Source organism: Ochotona curzoniae, unplaced genomic scaffold, assembly GCF_017591425.1.
Source record: "Ochotona curzoniae isolate NIBS_2020 unplaced genomic scaffold, NIBS_Ocur_1.0 scaffold_4506, whole genome shotgun sequence".
Classification (NCBI taxonomy): Eukaryota; Metazoa; Chordata; class Mammalia; order Lagomorpha; family Ochotonidae; genus Ochotona; species Ochotona curzoniae.
Window position 1 is genome coordinate 27,821,667 of NW_024467119.1, and position 24,945 is coordinate 27,846,611.

At 39.2% G+C, this 24,945-nt stretch overlaps 1 protein-coding gene across 3 annotated transcripts in view; it reads left to right on the top strand.

The window, feature by feature from the left end:
- WDFY3 (WD repeat and FYVE domain containing 3) overlaps positions 1-24,945 on the top strand; it is a 264,769-nt gene that overhangs the window by 161,515 nt on the left and 78,309 nt on the right. For all 3 annotated transcript variants that reach the window (XM_040967248.1, XM_040967249.1, XM_040967250.1), the window contains 11 exons: positions 2,632-2,813; positions 4,615-4,846; positions 6,036-6,196; positions 9,913-10,024; positions 11,579-11,769; positions 13,486-13,638; positions 16,873-16,946; positions 17,025-17,186; positions 19,813-19,907; positions 23,556-23,676; positions 23,918-24,135. In XM_040967248.1, coding sequence (XP_040823182.1) covers positions 2,632-2,813; positions 4,615-4,846; positions 6,036-6,196; positions 9,913-10,024; positions 11,579-11,769; positions 13,486-13,638; positions 16,873-16,946; positions 17,025-17,186; positions 19,813-19,907; positions 23,556-23,676; positions 23,918-24,135 — 1,701 coding nt within the window. The remainder of the gene's footprint in view (positions 1-2,631; positions 2,814-4,614; positions 4,847-6,035; positions 6,197-9,912; positions 10,025-11,578; positions 11,770-13,485; positions 13,639-16,872; positions 16,947-17,024; positions 17,187-19,812; positions 19,908-23,555; positions 23,677-23,917; positions 24,136-24,945) is intronic.

Here is a 24,945-nt window from a genome sequence, read left to right on the forward strand (position 1 = left end):
CCCAAGCACTTGAACCATTTCCTGCTGCTTTTTCCAGGCTAACAACAGGAGCTAGATTGGATGTGTAGCAGCTAGGGCATGAACTGAGGTCCATATGGAATGCTTTACTTAGCATAGCTTAGTGTGCTAACCCCTTAAATGCAATTTTAACATCTGGTAGTCCACTGTTGTCCTGCCCCCTTTTGAATACTTGGAAAAGATAAATTATCTTAATTAGTATAACACTGAAATGAAATTAAGATGAGCCCGTTGTTTCTTAGCTTAGTTTGCCTAATAGTACCAAGTAGTAGATGAAATGGAGTCAGGAAATGATGATGGAATGTTAACAATTCAGATTATGTATTCATGCACATGTGCACAGTCGTTTGTGAACCATGAACTTAGGTCAACAAATTTCTTTTTAACACCATTAATTGATTCTAACTACCAGCTGTTGTCATCTGGGCAATATAATCACAAACTACCAATAGATAATTTCTGCTTCTACCACATAGCAGAAATAAAGTTTGTTTTTTTTTTTTCCTAACTGATGCTATTATCAAGTACATGTTAAAAGTTCAAATACATTTGTGTTCCCTTTAAGGTACATTGTCAGATAACAGAACGGTAGAGCTTATTCATCTTCCTTGGCTGAAACGTTATGGTGATTGATTAATCCGCCCCCTATCCCACATTCCTCCATGCCCTAGGCATCCATCACTCTATTCTTTGTTTCTAAGAATTTGCCTATTTTGGGATACCTCATTTAAGTGAAATCATGCAGTACGTGTTTTTTTATGTCTGACTTCTTTCACTTAGCATTATGCTTTCTAGGTTGATTCAGTTTGTTACAATTTCTTTATTTTTTAAGACTGAATAGTGTTCTGTTGTATGTGTAAGCTACATTTTCTTTATCAATCCCCTGCAGACAGTAGGATAAATACATTTTCAAGATCCTGATTTCCATTGCTTTGGGTGCAATACCCAAAAATGGTGTTTCTGGCTCATACAGTGGTTCTATTTTCCATGTATTGCCATTTATCATTATCACCACCCATGCATGAAGGTTCTAAGTTCTCCACTTTTTTTTTCTTGGTAATAGTTATCCTGATAGGTATGAGGTGACTTGTCAAATTTGGTTTTGGTTTGCATTTCCTTGTTAACATTAACCATCTTTTCATAGATGTCTCAGCGTTTGATAATTGTGTTTTATTTAGAGAAATGTACTAAGTACTTAAGTACATTAAAAGTACTTAGTGAATTGTTTTAAATAAAGTTTGTTTAAAAGGTGAAGAGATCGCAGACACAGGTGGGCCATGTTCAAGGCTGGAGTGGGCTGGGAGGGAAGAGATGGGAGAGAAAGAAATGTCCATAGAGCACAAAAGTTATGGTGTTCAACTTGTAACCCTAAGCATCTCTATCTCATTGCACTCTTGCCTAGACATTCCCAACCCTCAATCTTAAGGGTTGCTGAAGAGCGCAGAGTCATTACCTTATGTAATTACTTTCTACTGACCAGGGCATAGGGTTTGCTGATCCTATGTTTTGAAATCTCTAACTCCTCCAATGGATGCCTTTCATGAGCTGGAGAATTTCCAACCAGTGCCAAGGAGTGTCCCCAACATTGTCATCATTGCTCTGATAAGCTGTTGGCTACTTTGCACAGGGGTCAGCAATACATGTGACCCAGTCATAGAATGTGTGCACTGAGACCAGACCATACACCTAAGTCATTGGGATGGGACATCCTGACATTCATAAGGGCAGTAGGACATGAAAGCACCACCTGGTTGCCAATACCAAAAGCCATTAGTATTCAAACCCCTACAAACAGCAAGTCTGTGGCCTGGCCAGGAGTACTGGTGTGCCAGACCTTTAGGCCCCCAGCCTGGTCCACTCCCAGGCCTGGCTCTCACGCATACTGGTGGGTGCATCAACCTGGCCTGGGGAGGCCTGTGGCACCAGTTCTTTGGTTCTCCCCTTGCCAGCTCCCCCTGCCCTAAGCCCCAGCCTTGGCTCTCATGCATGCCAGCTGCTACAGTGACCTCATCTGAGGAGACCCATGGTGCTGGCTCCTTGAGCCTTCCTTGTCTACCTGCTACTTCTCCACTTTGGCTCTCTCATTCACTGGCTGGTGTAGCAGACTGGTCACTTAACATATTTTTCAGTTAAATTTATCATTTCCTTTAATATTGAGTTGTTTGAATTCCTTACATATTTTAGAGATTAACCTCTTGTCAAATGTGCTAATATTTTCTCAGAACTCATAGGTTGTCTATTGATTGTTTCCTTTGCCTTGCACAAGCTTTTCTGTTTCCTGTAGTTCCACTTGTTTTTATTTTTGACTCTAGTGTCCATTCATCTCTTTTAATTATTTACTAAAACTTTGTTATCTAATTTATTTTTACATAACTCCATATTATAGATTTATTTCATTATAAGTTCATGTATCTTAAGGAGAAAGAAAAAAAAGTCCTACATTTTACTTCTTACCTCATATCAGGTTATTAGGTTAATATGAATTATCTTAATTTTTTTCATTTTTTACATTTTAACATGTAGTCAAACATAAAAATCTACATGCAAATTACTGTCAGCCAGAATAGACGTAACACTGGCAAAGGTTTCTTGCGTTTTCCCCCTTTATTTCAGTTGATGATTTTAGTGAAGAGTCGTCTTTCTACGAGATTCTGCCGTGCTGTGCTCGCTTCCGATGTGGAGAGCTCATCGTTGAAGGCCAGTGGCATCATCTCGTTTTGGTGATGAGCAAAGGCATGCTGAAAAACAGCACTGCTGCCCTGTATATTGATGGACAGCTCGTTAGCACCGTGAAGGTACGCCATGAGCATGCCTGGGAGCCCTCTTGCTTTTCAAGATGGGTTAGGACGCGTGTGTGTGTGGGATCTGTGTGTATGTATTTGCTGGAGTGTTATTGAGATTTCTATCTTAATTTTAAGCTGATCTTCACTTCTCATTTGAACAATACATTAGGGTAACTTGATAACTTGATTGATTAATTCATGTAACTTGATTAGAGAAAAATTGGGAAGTTGCAGTGTACCAAAAAATTACTGAAGTTTTTAGGTCTTAAGTAGATTGTTAAATACTTTTTCAAATAGAGAAGTGAGTTGAAAGATGCCTACATAAACTGTGATTACACTATATTGTCATCTCTTAGTTAATTATCGCACTTTAGTCCAGAGGACTCCATACCTTTAAGGGTAAAATTCACTTTTTTCCTCATTTTCTTAACAATCAATTTAGTCCTTGATGATGGTGCTAAGTGTTCCATGTATTGAATGTTGAATGCATGAATATGTAAACATTAATCTATTAATCATACCATAGGATTCAGAAAACACATCAAGTAATGCATAAAGAAGTAGGCACAATTCTGTTTTCTGAATCAGGGTGAATGCTGGTAATTATTTTCTATTGAACTCACCAGCAAACTTAAAATTCCTTAAATTCTTAAAAAAATAAATATCCATTTTACAATGCTGTTATTGCAAATAATAGAGGTAAAGTTTTGTTGTCCTGTTTGGTGAATTAAGTTTAAAAAGCACTCAAACCTGCAACTTCTTTGAATGCATTTCCTCGTTAAAGACAATGATGCTTTATTGTGAAATTATGTTTCAACATAATGAATCCCCTGGTAAGGACATTGGTATTTTTGTATATGAGATAACATTTGAAATGTGTTGGTAGATTCCCCAGGTGATTGCTCCTTCAGTATTCATTAGTGTCATTGAAAATAAAAATGTCTTCAGATTCCAGAGTTTAGGTGGAGTAGATTCATTATTGATATGTTTACACTGTCATGATCGCTGTCTCCTGGAGTAATTGCATTCTCATAAAATCAAATTCAGTTCACATACTGTTACTCACAATTATACTGTTAACATCACCAAAACTACCATATAATATATACCATGAAGATGTGGTCTGAAGCCGAGACGATGTTGTGACAAAGTGGTCACAGGGAATGTCCCTCATTCCATAATGCAATGAAAGATGCCTTTACAACAAGCAGCTATTTAATTCTCCTATCTCATCCTGTACCTGTTACAAAGTAATTAAGTAGTAATTGTTAATTAGCAGTAATTTGAAATCAGAAAATGTCATGCAACAGTGCTTAGTATTTTGCATTAAAATTAATATGTGTGCATATAAATTGTATCCAGACTGTTCACTTTTCTGTCTTCACTTTTTCTCTATTGAAAAACATTTTTCACTAATAATTTTAGTTAACTGATTCACATTTAAGTTACCATAGTCGATTTCTGGACTACTTTAATCCCATGGTGAAGAGCTCTCTGATTTCTTTCAATCCAGAAATTTTAAAGAAGCATCATTAATTTGGTACACAAACCTACCAAGTAATGATAGTATCCATTGTTTTATTCTTCCTGTTTTTAGCATTGGGATAGTTTGCTTTAGTCAAATCAGATAGCAAATTTTCCACCACCCTATATGATATATAATTTAAGATCCAAGAATCTTTCCCTGTCCTTAGATTTCTCAAGCCCATCTGTTTTTGAACTTTTATAAATTTTGCAAACCTTTGGAAAATGAAAATATATACACTAAGGTATTCTTTCATGTCTTACATTTTTGCTTTTTTCCTCTTTGTAGCTTCATTATGTTCACAGTACTCCTGGGGGCTCAGGCTCTACAAATCCCCCGGTGGTGAGCACAGTCTATGCATACATTGGTACTCCACCTGCCCAACGCCAGATTGCATCATTAGTTTGGCGCCTGGGACCCACACATTTTCTAGAAGAAGTTTTGCCGCCTTCAAATGTTACTACCATTTATGAACTTGGACCAAATTATGTTGGAAGCTTCCAGGCTGTATGTATGCCATGTAAGCAACTTCTTCAAATTGTTTGAGTCTTAACTCCTGCAGTAGAGATGCATTTGTCTGTGTGTAAGATTATACATGTGTTTACCTGGGACAAGGGCCTTGTACTCTGATTGTCTACACCATGGTACCCTTGCCAATTCATACTTAAAATGTTTTCTATTTATCATACTCTATTATTTTGATTGTTTGTCTTTATGCCTGAACACGCTCCACTTTCTCTCATTGGCTCTAAGATGTATGTTAGTATCCTGTAGGAGTCGCCTCAAACCTGTTGTTGTTCTGAAATTTCTGCTATGACCTGAAACGGTTGAAAGTGTAGGTACTCTTGTTAAAAGAAGCATAAAGAGTCCAGGAAATACACATGTATGTTCTACAGACCAGAACAGTTAACAAATTTTTTCTTCATTACTTTCCCAGTCCATTTTTTTTTAATCTGCTTTCTCTCTGGGAAAACCTAAAGTAAAATGAACTGACATTACCATCCCGCTATTTTGTTAGGACAAATCTATTGTGAACAGTCAAGCCCCTAGGGATGGTATCTACTAAGAGGGAACACAGATGGAGCACCAGGCAAGGTGATCTGCATGAAGCACCTTGCTGTCCCAAACCTGTGACATGTATTCATTCATCTCTGCAAATACTTTGGGTTATGAGCTGTCCTTTTCACCCTCATTTCACAGATTAGAAAACTGAGTCACAAATGTATGGGGCATACATCTTTTAAGTGTTCAAGTAATACTCACACTCAGGTTTTCTGATTCATTCAACAGGCATGTGCCTGTTGTCTGGGAGATGTGGAGGGATAGGTATAAAGGCCTGGGAGATGCCTATTTCTGTAGTGCTACAGAAATTCTACTCGTTTTTACTCCTTTGTTCTTTGAATATAGGAGAAGGACTTAGCAATTTGTTAGCAAACAATTAACACCACTTTCTCGTTTTCTAAATTAGGCTATACGTAAAGCATGGAATGGAATGTAGAATTCTATGATTCAACAGTTTTTTTTCTTTGTTTTTTGTGAAATGAACGGTTGAAAATGAAAAGTCTTTGATTCTTCATTCAGATTTTCAAAGTTTTCAGACTTGCCCACTTAAGAATGACAGTAAGAATTAAAAAAAAAAATAAGAAAAGCTGGTGTAGGGTATGGAGGATAACAGATCATTTTGAACAAGAGCTCTCCTTCTTTTGAAGGTAAAGATGTGAAATCTGAAGGTGTAATCCCATCTCCCATATCGTTAGTCCCGGAGGAGAAGGTGTCTTTTGGCCTCTATGCACTTTCTGTGTCCTCCCTAACAGTGGCAAGACTCCGGAAAGTGTATAACAAGTTGGACAGCAAAGCCATTGCTAAGCAGGTAAGCAGAATGATTTTTCTGTAGCTCATTGGCCCACTTTCCCTGCGAAGATGTTTCAGAGCCTCATTGTGGATACCACCCAATGATAAGTGATCTTTAAAAATAGTGTATTCCGTACATGTTTTACATTTGATTCATGTTTCTTCATTTTAACCTGAACACCTTTAAATGTTTAGCTTTAGTCAGTAAAATGAGGAGTCCATTCTGTTATGAGTAATTGTTATATTTATTGGCTATTAAGGAGTTGAACTTCAAGAAGTAATTGCTGTTTTTAAAACTATCACTCAGCGATTTCGTTTTTATATATCACCTATCTATGTGTCAGCCACCAGAACTTGGTAATGAATAAGAAGAAATTTTGAGAATTTTTTGTTTCTTACATTTTAATGGAAGAACCAGAAAACAAAAACTAAAGAAATAACTGAAAAAATTCTAGAGTGTGTTAGAAGGTAATGTAAAAAACTTAAAGAAGGAAGGGAAAACAAAGAAGTCATTGAGTTTTAAATATGGTGCTCAAAGGAGGCCTTACTGAGAGGTGAGAGAGAAGGAGGGCTGTCCCTCCTGGTGGTTTACTCTCCTAACTGTCTGCAGTCGCCAAAGCAGGCTTGGAGCTGGAGTCAGGAGCTACAGATTCAATCCAGATCTCCCACAGGAGTGATGGAATGATCTGAACTACTATACTGCTTCCCAGGATCTGCACTGGCAGGAAACTGGAGTCACAACTGGGCACCCAACTCAGTGGCTCTCTGAGAAAGTATCTTCATTGTTAAGCTAAATACCTTCCTCTGAGAGGTAAGATAAGGCTTGGACAGAAGACAGGAGCCCAGAAAGGTTATGGAGACCAGATTGTTGAGGATCTAAGGTGATTATGAAGACCTTGGCTCTTACTAAATGAGATGAGAAGCATCATAGGGTCCCAGATTACATTTCAGCCAAGATCACTGTGATGTCTGTTGAGAATAGTCTGAAGCAAAATGGAATGAAGCCAGTTCAACAGAAATTTTCTTTTCTTTTCCTTTTTTTTTTTTTAAGATTTATTTACTTGAAGAAGAAAAGAGAAAGAGACTTTGTCACTGGTTCTCTCCCTGAATGACCACAATGGTTGGACCTATGCCAGGATAAAGCCAGGAGTCAGGAGCTTCTTCCAGGTCTCCCACGTAGATACAGGGACCCAAGCATTTATGCCATTTGCGACTACTTTCTCAGGCACATTGTCGTGGAACTGGATCAGAAATAGAGCAGCTGGGACTCAAACAGTATCCTATGGACAATAGGATATCTTACCGTAGGCAATAGCTTTACTTGCTATGCCACATTGCCAGCCCCACAACAAAGAATTTCTACAAAAGATTATTGGAGTTTTATCCAGGGTGAGAGCAGTAACAGTGAAAAAATAATCATTAGATTCAAGATATATGTTGAAAACCTAAGAGTTTTAGACACTAGAATGTGGAATGGATATAGCACACGAAATAAATAAGACAGAAGTACCCTCAAAGCTTTTCTCTTGACTAACCAGGAAAACAGAATCACCTTTTCTGATTTGGAGAAAGCTATACAAAAAGAGGAGACTGGGAATTCTGCTTGGAATATTTGAAAAATGTACTAGACATCTTTGTAGAGGTATCGGGACCATTCGAAAAAAAGAATGTGGAGCTCAGGAGAGAGGGTTGAGTGTCGTGGATGTGTACAAGTGATGTTAAAAGCCATGAGTCACTCTGTATTCACCCAAGCATAGATACAGATTAAGGAAAACCAGGAACATTTTCATATTCTGGAGGTGGGGAGATGGAGAAGAACCTACAGATATCATTAAGAAGTAGCATTCAGCAGGAAAGCAATAAAGTAAGGAAGGTGCCATTTTACAGAAATCAGTGATTCACTGGGGAAAGTTGTTAAGCAGTCACGAGTGGCACCTGGCCTTGGGGTTTATTGAGTCAACCTCAGTGAGCCTAACAACCATGTGGGCTGATTACCAACGGCTGGGCCCAGAGGCACTGGGATCAGCAAAAGTTGACGACTGGACGACTGTTATGCGGTGTCTGGCCACATGTATATTGTGCTTGAACGGAACATGAACCATGCATAAATTGGATTCTACACTAAACAAGAGAAGAACCTAGGATTGTATTTGCTTTGAAAACTCATCCTTATGTGTATGTTTGTGTATTTCTATAAAATATAACATTTCTTTTATTCAGAGTAATTTTTTTTCACTGGATTGAATCATTGATTAGGCGGGAGTTTTACAAACTTGGCTTGTATAGGTGGTAATGGTTTAGTTGGAGGGCATCTCACCTCCTTACAGACTGCATAACGAAAACCGCGGATACACTGCGATACAGGTGTCACTCTTTCCAGGGCTGCAGCTCTGGTAGCCTGCAGATGTCAGCCCAAACCTTTCCCTGTGCTTGAGGATTAGTGTGGGTATCTGTTGGGTATCAGAATTTCTTCTGAAAGCTTTATGGACTGAAGTCATCACGATAACTTCTTGGAATTTATCCATAGAATGTACACCAACCCAGTAAAACTTTAGGACTCTCAGACCCCCATGGTTCTGCAAAGCACATTCCTTAGCAAGAAACTGGGAGTTTCCTTCAAGCTTTAACTGGTTAGCACCATGATGGGCAGGCTTGCTGTGGGTTGCTTACTTGGGATCCAGCCATGACAGTGTACACAAATCCTATATAGAACAGAACCTGGCTTGGCCCTGTTTCCCAGATCATGAACTTCGTGTTGCACCAGATATTGTGGGGTACCTGTGGCATGTAGACTGCTGACTGTAATGCCAGCTGTGGGCCTTCAGGGGAAACTGCATCAACTTCACCGCTGCTTTGTCCATAGCTCCTGATGTACATGCTTGTACCCATCTGGCCTCCCTCTGATAGCTACCCCCAGACAAAAAAAACACAATACCATGTTGTTGTTTGACTTGCTTTCTATGTGATTCCACGCTTTGGACATATTTGCACATTTTTTTTAAATGCTGTTTTACACCCAGGGAGTGGCCAGGGTAGATGAAAGTAAATGTTTTCTGTGCTGAAATGATAGGACAGGAATTGTTCACTTAATCTACATGCAAGAGATCCAAGATGCTTGATATACTGGTTGGTAAGAATCACTTTTGAAAATCTTGAGGCTTGTGAGCCTGAACTGACTTAGGCGCTCCCATGGTGTAACCCTGTGTGGTCCTGAAATCAACCTCAGCCCACATGGGCTGAGCGCCCTCAGGGGGGGGTTCTTGTGCCTGTTGACCGCTTGAAGAAGAGTGTTAGTTAATCAGCCGATGAATCTACTCCATCACTATGAATTAGTGCCACAGTGCCCCGAGGCCCACCACAGGGTGACCTATTAGAACCTGAACTTGGTTATTCAGACAGGTGATGGAGAATATTAATAAGATACCAAGGAATCCAAAGTGATGAAGGTGAAGGGATCACCACTGTGGGGAACATGGATGTTTTGAATTTTTTTTTTTTTTAGAAATGGATGCACTAGTTTCAGCATAGACCATGATGTTTAAATAGGTAAGGATGTTGCTTCTTTAATGTAAGGAGATAAAAATGCTTCTACATGTAAAAGATGAATGCTACTTTTTAGTATATTCTAATAAGGGTGGAGAGAAGCTGTGTCACCAACCAGGCATTTCCTCTTTTGTAGTCAAACTTCCAGACTTTTTCTCTCCAATTACAGTGTTTTCCTTTCCTCTTTTTCAGTTAGGCATTTCCTCCCATGAGAATGCCACGCCAGTGAAGCTGGTACACAATTCAGCGGGACACCTTAATGGACCTGCACGGACTGTTGGGGCTGCTCTGATTGGATATTTGGGTCAGTTAAATTTGTTGTTTCACACTTTTTTATTTGCCTTCCAATTTGCATCCACTTCCTCATTTGAGGGATAGCATTTAGGTTTATATTTTATGACACTGAGCTGTGCTAGTTTTTATAGTGTTTAGACATTAATATAACATCATCTAGTTGCCATCAACTCCAGAAATCATAATCTTTTTTAAAAAATCTCATGAACTTTTTCCTCTTCAACATGAACTACATACACACTTCTGTGCAATCCTCAGGTGTGTTTCCTACAACATTAGAAACAGCTGTTAAAGAAGTTCAGAACTGTTTGCAGTTTGGTACATGCAGCAGATTTGCCTCATGAATGCTTCTGTTAATTTAAAAATAAGATTGGCTTTCTGAGTCTAAACACAACAGCTGACTGTGATGCAAGTGTGCTGGGGGGCATTCCCTAGAGCCACATATATAATATTTGCTTGAGAACAGTTGATGTTTTTGTTTGTTTATTTTTTTGTTTGTTTACTAGATAAGAATTCAAGGCCTAATCCAATCAAACCGGCCAAATCCGAGTCAGTCATTTTGCCGCTTAATGTGCAAATCAGTATTAATGTTACTACCTTTTAAAAATAACAACAAAGTGTACTCTTCTGGCTGGAATGCTCTATGCTCTACATCTTTATCAGTCCTTGGCAGTTGTTATTGTCCTCACCACGTGCTCATCTCTGACCTTTAATTTTTCCTGTTTTATAATTGCATTGGTAGAAGTTTCTTTATGCCAAAACACATTCATTTACTCAATCCAAAAGACATATTTGTAAAAAGAAAAATTTATTCATTATCCTTTTATTGGAAAGGTGAAGAGACAGATCGAAAGAGATCCTCCATGCATTGGTTTACTTCCCCAATATCTGCAGCGACTGGGACTGTGCGCATCCAAAGCCAGGAGCCCCGACCTCCTTCTGGGGCTTCCACATGTATAGCATGGATTCAAGGACTTGACATTACCTGTGGTCTCATAAGATGTGCTTTAGCAGGGAGCAGGATCAGGAAGGAGCACCTGGGACTTGAACCAGGCAGTTAGATACGAGAGGTTTCTGGAGTCAGAGATAGACTGCTGCTCAGATTCCTTCTCTAGGAGAAGCTATAGGTGAAGGTGAGCTCGTAGTTGATTAGCAAGTTGGTTGCTCCTGCTTCTTCCTCAGTTCACAGGGAAGTGGTTTTGCTCTCTACAAGTTTACTTCCCAACACAACAAAGAAAGGCACTCTCAGGGACCTCAGATAGGCCAGCTTCTGTGCTTCGCAGGCTTTGTGTTGGGCCTGAGCTACACAGTAGCAGCATGTGTGCTTGCTCTAAAACCCGGGTCCTATCTTTCCTTCCCTTTATTCTTGGTTCTTCTCTGAGAGTACGTATTCTCCCAGTACCTGCCTTCAGCATTTTAGTTGTTGTTGTCGTATTTTTATTTTTGGATAGAAGAGTTTTTGTTTTTTGTTGTTGTCTTTAAGGGAAAAAAAATTAATGATGATATTCAGTTTTAGCCCACATGGGGAATTTGTTGTAATTATTTTTTACTGTCTTTCAATCAGGAGTAAGAACATTTGTCCCTAAGCCTGTTGCCACTACTTTGCAGTACATTGGAGGAGCTGCAGCCATCCTGGGCTTAGTGGCCATGGCCTCCGATGTGGAAGGGTTGTATGCAGCAGTCAAGGCCCTGGTTTGTGTGGTCAAGAGTAACCCACTAGCCAGCAAGGAGATGGAAAGGATCAAAGGCTACCAGGTTTGTAATTGTAAAGCTATGCCTTCCCTGTTCGTTGTACCAAAGAATGTTCTAATTTTGATTATTACTCCTATGTTTCATTCCCTGGAGGAGTTACACTGTGTCCAAGTCAACTTAATAATGTAGGTTTTATCTGAAGTAACATAAATCATAAGACAATGTGAGTTGTTTTCATTATATTGAATTGTTTTTCCCCATCTCATCCCATCTTATTTACTAACCCCCTAAGTTAGTTTCCTCTATATCTTTGTGACTTTTGAATATAGTCATCCTTTGTATCCATGAGGGATTGATTCCAGGACCCCACTATGATACTGAAATCCTCAGATGTTCCAGTCTTTTATATGAAAAAGCATAGTATTTGTAAGTAACAGGCCTATATCCTCCCTATTTATTCCTTAAGTCATCTATAGAATATTTACAATACCTACCACAATGTATATGTTGTACAGATCATCGTTTTATTGTTAAAAGACTAATGAGAATACAAAAGCTAAATCCGTCAGTGCAGACACCGGTTTCCCTTTGGCGTTTTTGATCCACAGTTGGTTGAATCCACAGTAGGTTTGATCCACAGTAGGTGTGGATCTCCTGGAGATGGAGGGCACCTGCATTCAGATCATTTGAGCAATGAAAATGAAATGAAATGAAACAGGGTCACATTTTCTGCTCAAGAGTTTTCTAGATCTGAGGTAGATCTTGGCTTTCCCAATTCTCTTTTTTATTTTTCCCTCCACTCAGCAGCCTTTGATTTCCTACCTCCTGAACTTAGGACATGTGAAGCTGTTATCAAAGAAGTGTGTCATCACTACTCCTAAAAACTCATGTGGAATTAGAAAAGGGCAGAGTTCAAGTGTCCACAATTGGGAAATTCAGTCAGAAATCTAATTGTATGAACAAGCTCTTGGAGCAAGATCAAATGCTTCTATCTTAGATTCAGTTCAAATACCTCCTAGAACTTTAGCCATTAGCTTTTTTATAATAAATGCATTATTTACTAAATTGTGTTGTCTAAAGTTAGTCACAGAACTTGAGATATTACAATCAAAAAGATTGCTGCACCATTGTTTACCACCAAAATAGGAGGAATCTAAAGGCACCAACAGTATCAGGACAATCTATTTTTCTGTAATTGTTGCATAGGATATCATTCAACCTTTTAAAATTGAAATCATTCATTTGTGTAGAGTTTATACATTAATATGTGAATCAAGATGTCAATATCAAAACAGTATCGATGTTTAGAGTGGAAGTTTGTTTTTCTGATTATTTTCTAGTAGTATGTTACCAGGTAAAAAAAAAATTAGAAATTAGTGTAAGAGCCTCAAGATTAGAACACATGGCATTCTTTTTATTTTAAAGCATTTGCTAGTTTTCATTGGAAAGACAGATTTGCAGAGAAAAGGAGAAACAGAACTTTCATCCACTGTTTCATTCCTCGAGTGGCCACAATGGCCAGAGCTGAGGCAATCAGAAGCCAGGAGCCAAGAGCTTCTGGGTCTCCCATGCAGGTGCGGGGTCCCAGGGCTTTGGACTATCCTCCACTGCTTTCCCAGGCCACAGGCAGTGGAGCAGGTGGGACATGAACATGGGATCCTGCCACGCGGAAGGCGAGGATTTAGCCACCGAGCCATCACACCAGGCCCCTACATGATATGCATGTGAGACATACAGGTGGTGATTTATCAACAGCTGTTTATTATCACTTTATTCTAGTTGCTGGCCATGCTGCTTAAGAAGAAACGTTCCCTTCTGAACAGCCACATCCTCCATCTGACATTTTCCCTAGTGGGAACTGTTGACAGTGGGCATGAGACCTCCATTATTCCAAATTCAACTGCTTTCCAGGACCTTCTGTGTGACTTTGAAGTATGTATACGAACATTTACCGGTAACCATGAATCCTCTTCTTATCCTGTAGGATCATAATTTTCTTATCTGTAAGATGTATTTAAACTTATATGATTTTATGAAGCTCATGTAATATCATTTAGTAAGATGTATGTGAAAAGTATAGTAATAGTGAGGTTTTTCCTCTTCAAGAATACTCCTTTTATAAATACTGCCAGAGTGAAAAGGTGAAATGCGTTGACTTAACTAGCTGAATGGCTAGTTTTACCAGGCACATTGTAAGAGGCAACCCTCTGCTCATCAATCATGCTGGAAATGTTTCCTTAAAAAGAAGGGAATCTAGACCTCGGATTTTAGATAAAGCAACTGCATAATAAATTGTCACTCATTTTGCCAAAATAAGAAAATTTCCATTTTTCTTTTTTTTTTAAGGTTTTTAAGTTTATTTGAAAGACAGTTACTCAAAGATCTTCTGTCCATTGATTCACTTTTCCACTGTTCACAACAGCTGGGGCTGATGCAATCCAAAGACAGGAGCCAGGAGCTTGGTCCATGTCTGCTACGTGAGCATCGGGACTCAAGCGCTTGGACCATCCTCCCGCTGCTTTCCCAGACACACTAGCAGGGAGCCAGATTGGAATTGAAACAGCCAGGACTCAAACTGACACCCGTACGGGATGACCAGGTCACAGGAGATGACTTAACCCTCCGTACCACAAGGCCAAACTAAACAGTATTCCCCTTTCTGCTGTTCTCCAACAAACCTTAAAAGGACCTTAATCACCACTACCCTTGCTCCATTTAACTTCTTATTCACAGCTTTTGCCTGTTAGTTACTAAGCATAGTATGTGCCTGTGGAACTGCAGATTGTATTGGCATTAGGTGCAGAGAGCAGGTCTGCCTTTTCATCCTTCTATCCCTATAGCCCAGAGTGGAGCCTTGCTGTTACTGCTTTGCTAATGACCTTGTCTGCACTTTTCACTCTTCTTCCTCATCAGCACTGTGAGCTCTGCTTTGTCTACTGTTGAATCCCTGATGAACAAGGCTGATCGCTTCCTCAAAACTGTGTGTTCAAAGCTTATTGGCTGTCTCCTCCTAAGTTAAAATGCGACTGATATTTAGTTCTTGGTATCCATAGCTCTTCTCTGCCTTTGGTGTTGCTGCTCTTTCCTGTTATTCCAACTCCTACTTCCTTTGCTGCCTTTTGAACATCACTGTCATGATATATAGTGTCTTCTTTTCTCATTACTTATTTTTTCTATTAATTTCTGGCTTTGAAGTTTTCATTCTCTTATGTAAAAATGTCCAATTACACTCTTTTCCTTTGTGTTTTGTTTTTGTTCTTTAGATTCTGACACAGTCCCGCAGTGTCATGTCAATGGAGTTAAATTTCAAATCTAAATCTTCTAAATCCTAAATTCATTTCCAACTTCTTACTCAACATTTCCCTGCCACCCTCTTTTTTTTATTTATTTGGTTATTTTGGTCCCAGCTCTATGCTAACTGAACCTCTCTGCCCACATTAGCTCTTTCTTCCGACTTCACCCTTTCTATTAATAACACCGCCGTTCTAGTCACTGAAGCAGCAGATCGAAGTCGGCTTCCCTGTTCCTCCCTGTGTGTAAGCGGTTCATAGTGTCATGTGGATTCAACTTGCACATTTCATGAAGTCTGCACTTTCTACTGCTGCATTTACGTCCACACCCTAGTCGTTTCTCGCTTTCCTGCTTGGATAACTCTCACTTCTTTCCCGCTTCTCAGGCTGTGGTAAATGCTTTGTGACCTCAGCCTTTCCCTGCCGTAATCACGTCACAGGCTCGGTGATTTTCTTTTCCTGCACACTGAGTCTGATATTCAGAGCTCTAATACCTACTTCTCATTCTTCCAGGGGCATTTATTGAGTATCTTTGCCCTAAACAGTGTACTGGTAGCCAAGAAACAAAGATACAAGTGAGAGTCCATGCCCCCAAAACTTAGCAGATTAGACAAGAAAGACAAAGAAATAGGAATGTCTGAAAGCACAGACACAAAGGCAGGCACAGAGGATTCGCGGAATGCTTAGGAGGCCAGGCTTGTTTGCATCCAGTAGCTGACATTTAAGTCATGTGTTGCATTTATTTTTTGAGAACATAATGTCCAAATGAAAGAAATCACCTAACAAATTTTCCTTCTTTTATAACATCTTGTTCACTTTATGGCATCATGCAGAATCTCACATTGGGCCAACCTCCGCTGCTTTCCCAAACCGTAGACAGGGAGATGGATCGAGATGTAGAGTAACCAGGACACACACCAGCACCCATATGGGATGCCGGTGCCAGCAGTCAGAAGGTTAGGCTGTTATGCCACTCTGCCGGTCCATATGGCATTTTGTTACCTTGTACAGAATCAGATTTCCCTGAGATACAGTTCTTTGACTTGGAGAAGAATTGTTTGGCTTTTTTTTGTTCTGTCTGTCTAGTAATGAGTTCTCCCATCTGAAAGTCTTTTTTTCTGATTTTGGAGAATATGTCTACATGGAATAAAATCCTAGGAAACTGCATTCTTTTCATCCTTCAAATATGTTACTCACTGAATTTCCTCCACATTTCTTTTCCTTGAGGTTTGTTGATCTGTGACTTTATCACTTGATGAAATTGAAATTTTTGAGCCATTATTTCTTCAACTGATATGTCTTCTACTGTTTTTTTTCTCTGGGCAACAATTTCATAGCTCTTACATTACTTGGTACTTTCTCACGAATCAAGTACTCCGGTCGTTTCTTCTTAGTGATTTACTTACGCTTCATTTAAAATTGTTTCAGTGGTTAAGTCTGCAACTACAATGAATTGGGTTTGTTTTGTTTGTTTGTTTAGTGTCATCTGCTGATATTTTCCACTTTAGATACCTTCATATGTAGATGTATGTTTTGTGGCTTTTGGGGTTTGGTTATTGCCAGCATCTCTTCTCATTGTACTCATTTTTTATTACATTCTTTAACATGTAAAACATTAAAAAATGGCTTTTTAGAAGCATGATATTTTCGTTATCCCTGTTATTTTGGACTTATGTAGAGTGACTGATTTTTGTCCTACATATCAGGCTTCACAAAATAAAAATTAATGAGGTAATAAAACAGTTCTGTTTAATAAATTTCATAAAATGGAGTAGTGTAGCCGTGCTGTGCTATGCTGTGCTGTGCTGTGCTGAGCTTTCCAGATTGGAATTGGGATAGTTTTTAACCTTGCATTTGCCTCTGTTCTGTGTTGCAGGTCTGGCTCCACGCTCCGTATGAGCTGCATCTTTCCTTATTTGAACACTTTATTGAACTACTCACAGAGTCCAGGTATGAGCTGATATCCGTATAGTTAGTCATCATTCAGTTATGGAGAGGACAGTGCATGAAATTTGCTTTCTCTTACAGTGAAGCTTCAAAGAATGCCAAGCTAATGAGAGAATTCCAGTTAATCCCAAAGCTACTCCTGACTCTTCGGGATATGTCCTTGTCACAGCCCACCATTGCCGCTATTAGTAACGTGCTGAGCTTCCTGCTGCAAGGCTTTCCGAATAGCAACGATCTCCTCAGGTAGTGCACATGCCGTGCGTCCTCTTGCGGGCCAGGTGTCTCAGTGGGGTTCAAATGAGTGACATTGGTTCCTAGGCTGGTACCACACCTGTCATGGTAGTGGCATTTGTAAGGTGTGGAAAGCATGCAATGCCATGCAATCCTGCCACTTACTAGGCATAGCCAATTGCTGTCAGTGGAAAGTAGCAGAATAATAAGGACGAAATGTGAGAATTAGCCCAGTAAGGCTTTTTGTCCTTTACCGTAGGGCTGATTGGCTTTTACCGAAAAGTCAGTATAGGAAATTTTAGTTCAGAACTCTTCCTTAATCCCTGCTAATTCTTTTTCTTTTTTAAAAAAATTGAGCTGCATTATATTTATTTTAACAGCAGAGTTACAAAGAGAGGGAGTTAGAGATTTTCCATGCAGCCAGGAATGGGTCAGACTGAAGTCAGGAGCCAACAGCTTCATCTAGGTCTCCCACATGGGTGCAGGGACCCAAACACGTGGGCCATCTTCTTCTGCTTCCCAGCTAGAATGGAGCTGGATCAAAAGTAGAGCAGCTGGGAATCAAAATGGCACCCAGATGGAATGCTAGCATCACAAAAGGCTACACCCTGAGCTGTGCTAACTCTCAAGTAAGTGTGCACAAGTACTGTTACACGCACTCAGTGGGCCTAACTTCTTTTCTGAGTGGAGTCCTTCAACAGATATTTATATTTTATTGTTTCATTTTCAGTCTTTTTAAAATATATAATTTTTGCTGCCAGTGTAAAATAGAATTTAAGTCATATTTATGGAGTGTTAGCAGAACTATTCACACCTTTACATGATAATCCCTATCTCACTGAAAATGGTAGACAAACTACCTAATCAAAGTATTTGCCATGTTGGAAATGGCTTAAATTATATTTGATCTCCACTATTCTTATAAGTTCATGGGGCTCTCAGGTGAAATCACTTTAATTCATTATGTTATTCTTAGTGAACACATTTCTAATCTGTGTAGCTTGTATTTCCCCCACCTCTATAATACATGTTTACTTTGTGGTGCAATTCCAAAGTGAAGGTTACGAATTATTTTACAGAGTTACCGTTACCGTTGATATTTACTTGGAATTCATCCTGGCATTGTAATGATTGTTTTCCTTAAATCCAAAGTATGTTTGTTTGCTTGTTTTATCTTCATAATAGAAGGAAAGAAGCCAAAAAAAGTTAAACTACTTGTCGCAAGTCACATAGTAAAAAAAAAGCTTATTTCTAAAGCATAAGACCTTAAACACTTAAACCATAATGGATCCATATGTATAAATATTAGAACATTTCATAAACACTGTTTATTTTTATTGTATTTGAAAGACAGAAAACCAGAGATCAATCCAAATCTTCCATCTGTTGGTTCACTCTCCAAATGCTAGCATCATGCCCAGCCACATCAGGCTGAGGGCTGAAGCATTAGACACTCTCTCCTGTGTGGTTGGTAGGGAGCCACTGTCTGTTGCCCACTGGGGTGTGCATTAGAATCGGCTGGAATTGGAAACAGAGCTGGAACTGGAATCTAGGCTCACCATCATGTGACGCAGGCATCTTCGGCAGCGACTTGCCCACTCTACCAGTTCCCTACTGCCTATTAGAACATTTCAATTTGGATCATTCTATTTGTTTTTGAAACTACTTGGATTCTTGCATTACAGAATTTTTATTTCTGCAGGCGAGTATTGTATTGTAGCACAGTGGGGTAAAGTGCCCCTGGTGACACTGTATCTATATCTGAGTGTAGGTTTGAATCCCAGATGGTTCTTGTAATCACGCTTCCTGCTGCTGTGCCCGGGAAGCCAGCAGAAAATGGCTAAAGTGCTTTTACTTACCCTTGTCACTCATGTGGGTGACCAGGATAGAGTTCTTGGCTCCTGGCTTCAGCCTCAACTGTTGGTTTCAGGAGTAAATTAGCAGATAGAAGTTTCTCTCTCTCTCTGTCTCTCTCTGTGTCTCTCTCTCTCCCTCTCTTTTGCTTTGTATCTCTGCTTATCTGTCTCTGACTGTATGACTTTCACATAAATTTTCTTACGAAATAATTCAAATTTCTAGACGCATACACCTTCCCTGTATTTTTTAAAGAATTATTATTTTTTATTGGAAATTCAGATATATGTAGAAGAGGAGAGAAAGAGAAGAATATCTTCCATCTATTGATTCAGTCCCCAAGCGGCGACAATAACCATAACTGTGCCAATCCAAAGCCAGGACCCCTAAACCTCTTCTGGATTTCCCACGTGGGTGCAGGGTTCCCAGGGCTTGGGCCGTCCTCGACTGCTTTCCCAGGCCACAAACAGGGAGCTGGATAGGAAGTATGATAGCTGAGATTAGAATGGCGCCCATAATGGATCCTAGCGCATGCAAAGTAAGGACTTTAGATACTAGGTTACCATGCCTGGCCCCTTCCCTGTATTTGAAAACATTATTATGTATTGCTTTGGATAGTCTGAAAGGAATCAAACTAAATACAACTACCCAAAGAGTCTTAAAAAGATTAAGGCAGTGCAGATTTTATTCATTTCATTGTATCTTATTTTTGGTTGGTTGGTTGGTTGGTTGGTTTGGGGAAAGGAAAAATAAATTCCTTGACCTTTTTTCCCTTTACTTAAAGGTTTGGACAATTTATTTCTTCCACTTTGCCTACTTTTGCTGTTTGTGAGAAATTTGTAGTTATGGAAATAAAGAATGAAGAGAAGCCCGATACTGGTGAGTTAACTCTAGAACTTTGTGAACCTAGTGGTTAACAATTACTGCACCCTTTCTTCTTCTGAATGACACGTAACAACCATACCTAACTTTTCTCATTACTTGCTTTTGGATTTTGCCAGACGTTTTTGTCTTATGTCAAACTGAAATGGCATATAGAAATAGAGGTTGCCTAGAAAATGTAATAGGATATGAAATGCGCTTGAAAAAATAAAACCTTCTATATTTGTATGCTATTCATGGCAATGTTCCTTTACATAGTAAGCTCTCATAATATAATTTGATCATTATCTGATTTGTAAAATTATATCTTCCAAACCAAATTGCATCCATATTATGATTATTTCATATCCCAGGTATATATTTAGTAGTCACTTGGCGAAATAATGTTTTACTAGAATCATTTTGTATGGTATTAAAACACTGGGAGTTCTTGAGCTCATGTCAAGTAGGCTTTCATTTTTGTTTCCACTTTCTTTTTGGTGCATCTTTTTTCCAGTGTTCCCATGTAGTTTTCCTGTTAGGCATTCCAAGGAGAGTTACTTGGAAAGGTTTGAAAGGATCTATTACATTGACTTCTATGATTAGAACCACAGATTAGTACGTTTCTTCAGCATTCCTTGCATTCCTGTCTGTTACATTATTCCAGAGTAGTGTCACATGCATGGGTACGTGATTCCTTTAACCCTTTACACCCCTGCCCAGCTGGTGGGTGAAGAAGAGATAACGGTCTCTGTAGTGCCTGTGCCTAGTGGGATTCTCCACTTGTTGGGTATCCAGTGCTTAGGGTCCTCTGCTGGGCCTCTTCAGGAAGATCAACTGGCATCATCATCATGATTTTCAAAGCAGAGATGAGGGATATCAGAGACTCGGGGACTTGCTGCAGGTCACAGAGCATGTCAGTGATTGATTCAGAACAGGACACAGCCCTGTGAGCAATCAAGTTACTTCCAATTTGTTTGGAACAACATTGGTGTTTGTTTGGTGAAATAAATTAGCAGTGGATGAAGAAAAAAAGAGGGCGGCAAATCAGTGGGAATCAGTGAAAGTTTAAGTGCTAAGTTTGAAGTGCTGTGTGATCTTACTGCATTTCGTAGGAGAGTCTAAGCCAAGATTAAAACACTGACCACATTTCAGTCTGGTAGAGTCAAGCCAACAGTCTGAACTTTTAACTGATATGTTATCCTAGTGTATGAAAACGTTATTTCTAAGTTGTGGTTAAAAATAATCCAAACAAATTTAATTTGGAAAACAATAAGAATTTTTGGAAATATATAACACATTTATTTCAAGTATGAGAACGTTGTAGAGAAATTAATTTTCTGTTTCCTTGTTTCCTTGCTATTCAGTAACCGCAATACTTCGATAAAATTTTCTTTGCTGTAGAGTACTGTGGTAAGAATGTATAAATTGTTTAAGTTGATTAGACCGGTATTCTGATCACTGTATTGCAATTTGAAATAATAAAGTTGAAGGACAGTGCCACTCTTAGTGACCTTAAATATTTTCAGAAAGAGCTTCTGTCCATTAGTTCACTCCACAGATGCTCACAGCGCCTGCAGCTGGATCAAGCGGAAGCTGGGAGTCCAGCTTTCCCATATAGGTAGCGAAAACCCAACAACATGAGCCATTACGCACTGTCTCCTAGGGGGCTCATTAGTAGACAGCTGGAATTGTGAGCCCAGCCGGGACTAGAACCCGCACAGTCTGATATGGAATGTGGGCATATCAACTGCAGTGGGTTTTTTTTAATAAGATTTACTCATTTATTATATAGGCAGAGCAGTAGAGAGAGAAAGAGAGATTTTTTTCATGTGTTGACTCATTCCTCAAATGCCTACAACTTTCATGGTTGAGCCAAGTCAAAACCAGGAGCACAGAATTGCTCCAGATCTCCTTCATGGGTGCCAGAGATCCTTGGAGTTAGAACAACATCAGCTATCTCCCAGGACACATTACCAGGATAAGAGTGTAGGAACCAAGACTCATACCAGCACTTTGATGTGGTATACAAAAGTCCCAGTGGAGCCTGGCGTGATAGTTCCATAGCTAAACCGTCACCTTGCAAGTGCCAAGATCCCATAGGGATGCTAGTTCCTGTCTCAGTTGCTCCATTTCCACCCAGTTTCCTGAGTATGGCCTAAGAAAGCAATAGAGGATGGCCCTAAGCCTTGGGACCCCACACTCTGTAGGAGACCCAGAGGAAGCTCCTGGCTCCTAGCTTTGGATTGCCTCTGCTCTGGCCATTTTGGACATTGGAGGAGTAAACCAATGAAAGAAACACCTCTCTCTGTCTCTGCATAGATCTGATCTGCCTTTCTACTAAAATAAATAAATCTTTTTAAAAAGACAAAAAGAAGTATCAATGGTAGTTTGACCTACTTCACCACAATGACCACTTCTGCATTCGGTGTCTTGACCACTAGTTCAAATGTCTGCCCTTGGTGTACAACATTTATTATTATTTATTTCCAACAGACAAAGCCTGGGTTAGCTGTAATATGATGTACTACAAATACAATGTACTACACACCTGCTGATAACAAACGGCTTATGTTGCACAGTGATGCACACATCAACACAGAATCATATGAATGTCATCAAAGAGGGATGCCGTGAGGAAAAAAGCAATAGTTTGAATGAAAGTTAACTTGGAAATTTCTTCTAGAATTCATTTTTTTTAAATGTGTTTGAAAATTATTGGATGCGTAAATGAGAGTGAGAAACTAAATGTAATGAAGTACAAAGAATGTTTAATGTTTGCATAGGTTTTCACTTTATCCAAAATATTTGTTTTAAAAAGTAGCTACTGTGATAATTCAGATTTTATGATATATATTGATAAGACAACTTGCCAGTCTATGCCCCTTAAAAGAGGATGAGATCTTGAGGTCTACTTACTAACCTTGAGACATCCATAATGAATAAAGTGCTAAATTTGCATTTTAAAAGGCAAAAGGTAATAATTGTCCCTTGCCCAAACAAACAGAGGTATGTAATCATAGAAAGTTTAGGATCTTGGTTCTTGAGGAAAGTAGGCAGATTGGGATTCATCAGCCAACAGCTGCTCCCTAACATCGCAGAAACCTCAAGGCCATCGTGGGACACCAGATGCCTTGTGCCTTGGGGGGCACTCCACTCTCCATCTTTCTCCCTTTCGTTTCCACTGTGTCTCATTTATTTGCCTCTCGTCTATACTTTCTAATTCTAACTTACCACTATGTGCTAAGTATTTGAATAATTTTATGCTATGTATCCTCAATTTTTAAGCCTGGAAAGTGTATCCTATTCTTTTAAAAAGAAGCCACAAGTTCAGGATTGTCGGAGGGTGTGGGGTTGGAGTGGTGTGACCATTTTTGTTCATATGGTCTTCATTTGATGGCTTTCTCTGTTGAGAAAAGACGGGAAGTATTCATGTGGGGGGAAAAAAAAGGAGCCATAGCCTCTCTTATACTGGTTGAAAATACCAACCAGAAATGAATAATTTTCAGGATTCCTAATCAAATGATATAACCGATCCTTTTTGTTTTCTACTTTAATGGAAAGAATTAGAAAGTTTTCTAAAAGATAGGTTTTTCAATGAGATCTCAAAGATCCACATGTTGGATACTCTATCCTCGCTTACTTATGTGTTTATGTTCATGTTAGGAACTGAAGAGGAGTTTGGAGGTCTTGTGTCTGCTAATCTTATACTTTTGAGGAACAGACTTCTAGACATCTTGCTTAAATTAGTTTATACATCCAAGGAGAAGACAAGCATCAATTTGCAGTAAGTAAAACCTTTTTAGAATTGATACATAATTGCTGTTACTAGTTAATTCATATCAGGGGAAAGAAGGAAATTGCTACTGGCTTTCAATAGAGCTTTTTGGTTGTTTTTTGTTTGTTAAATAAAGCTGTGAAATGTGTAGTATCTCAAGAATGAACCCATCTTATCTCTATTAATTTGCCATTCATTCATTATTCATTTATTCCTTGACATTAATTATTTTTGATCTCTTTTGGAATAGAGCATGTGAAGAGCTGGTCAAAACGCTGGGTTTTGATTGGATCATGATGTTTATGGAAGAACACCTGCATTCAACCACCGTTACTGCTGCCATGAGGATTCTTGTTGTCCTGCTGAGTAACCAGTCCATTCTCATTAAGTTTAAAGAAGGACTCAGTGGAGGAGGATGGCTGGAACAGACAGATTCTGTACTAACTAATAAAATTGGGACAGTATTAGGTATGGATCATTTTGTTCTCTAGCTATTTCAAAATTAAACTATTGTGCAATATTTCCTTTCAGACTTTGTTTATATTCTCTAGTTTATCTGATAGCCACTAAGAGTTATGAATTTTAATGAATGATTGAATGAAAAGGCTACAAGGTGTTTAGTTCGAGGTTTAAAAATGCAAATGAGGACCCTGGTGCAATAGGCTAATGGCTTGCATGCACCAGGTTCCCATATGGGCGCTGGTTCATATCCCAACTGCTCCACTTCCCATCCAGCTCACTGCTTGTTGCCTGGGAAAATAGTGGAGGCTGACCCAAATCCTTGGGACCCTATAGCCGTGTGGAAGACCCAGAGGAGGCTCCTAACTCCTGGTTTTGGATGGACTCAGTTCCGACAGTTGTGGCCACTTTGGGAGTAAATCAACAAATGGAAGATCTTTCTCTATCTCTCCTTCTGTGTAAATCTGACTGTCCACAAAAGAAAATTACATTGAAGTCAGAGAAAGAAATTTAACACGCTTCTGAGGCATAGAGTTATGCCCATTTTATAGATTAGAATGCCAAGGCATGGAATGAAATAGCAAAATTTGAATCCTGGTCACTCAAATCCGAGCCTGTGCTTGTAGCAGTCTTATTATATCACTACTTAAGTACTTAAGCTTGATCAGCGCCTCAGCCAGTCATTTAGAGCTGTTTTTAACGTACTGTCCAGCATTTATGTAATCCTAGATATTGGACTTATTTGAGCTGATATACTCCTGTTCATATTAATAATTTTGCCATGGCAGATATATATATATATATACATGAAGATTAAAT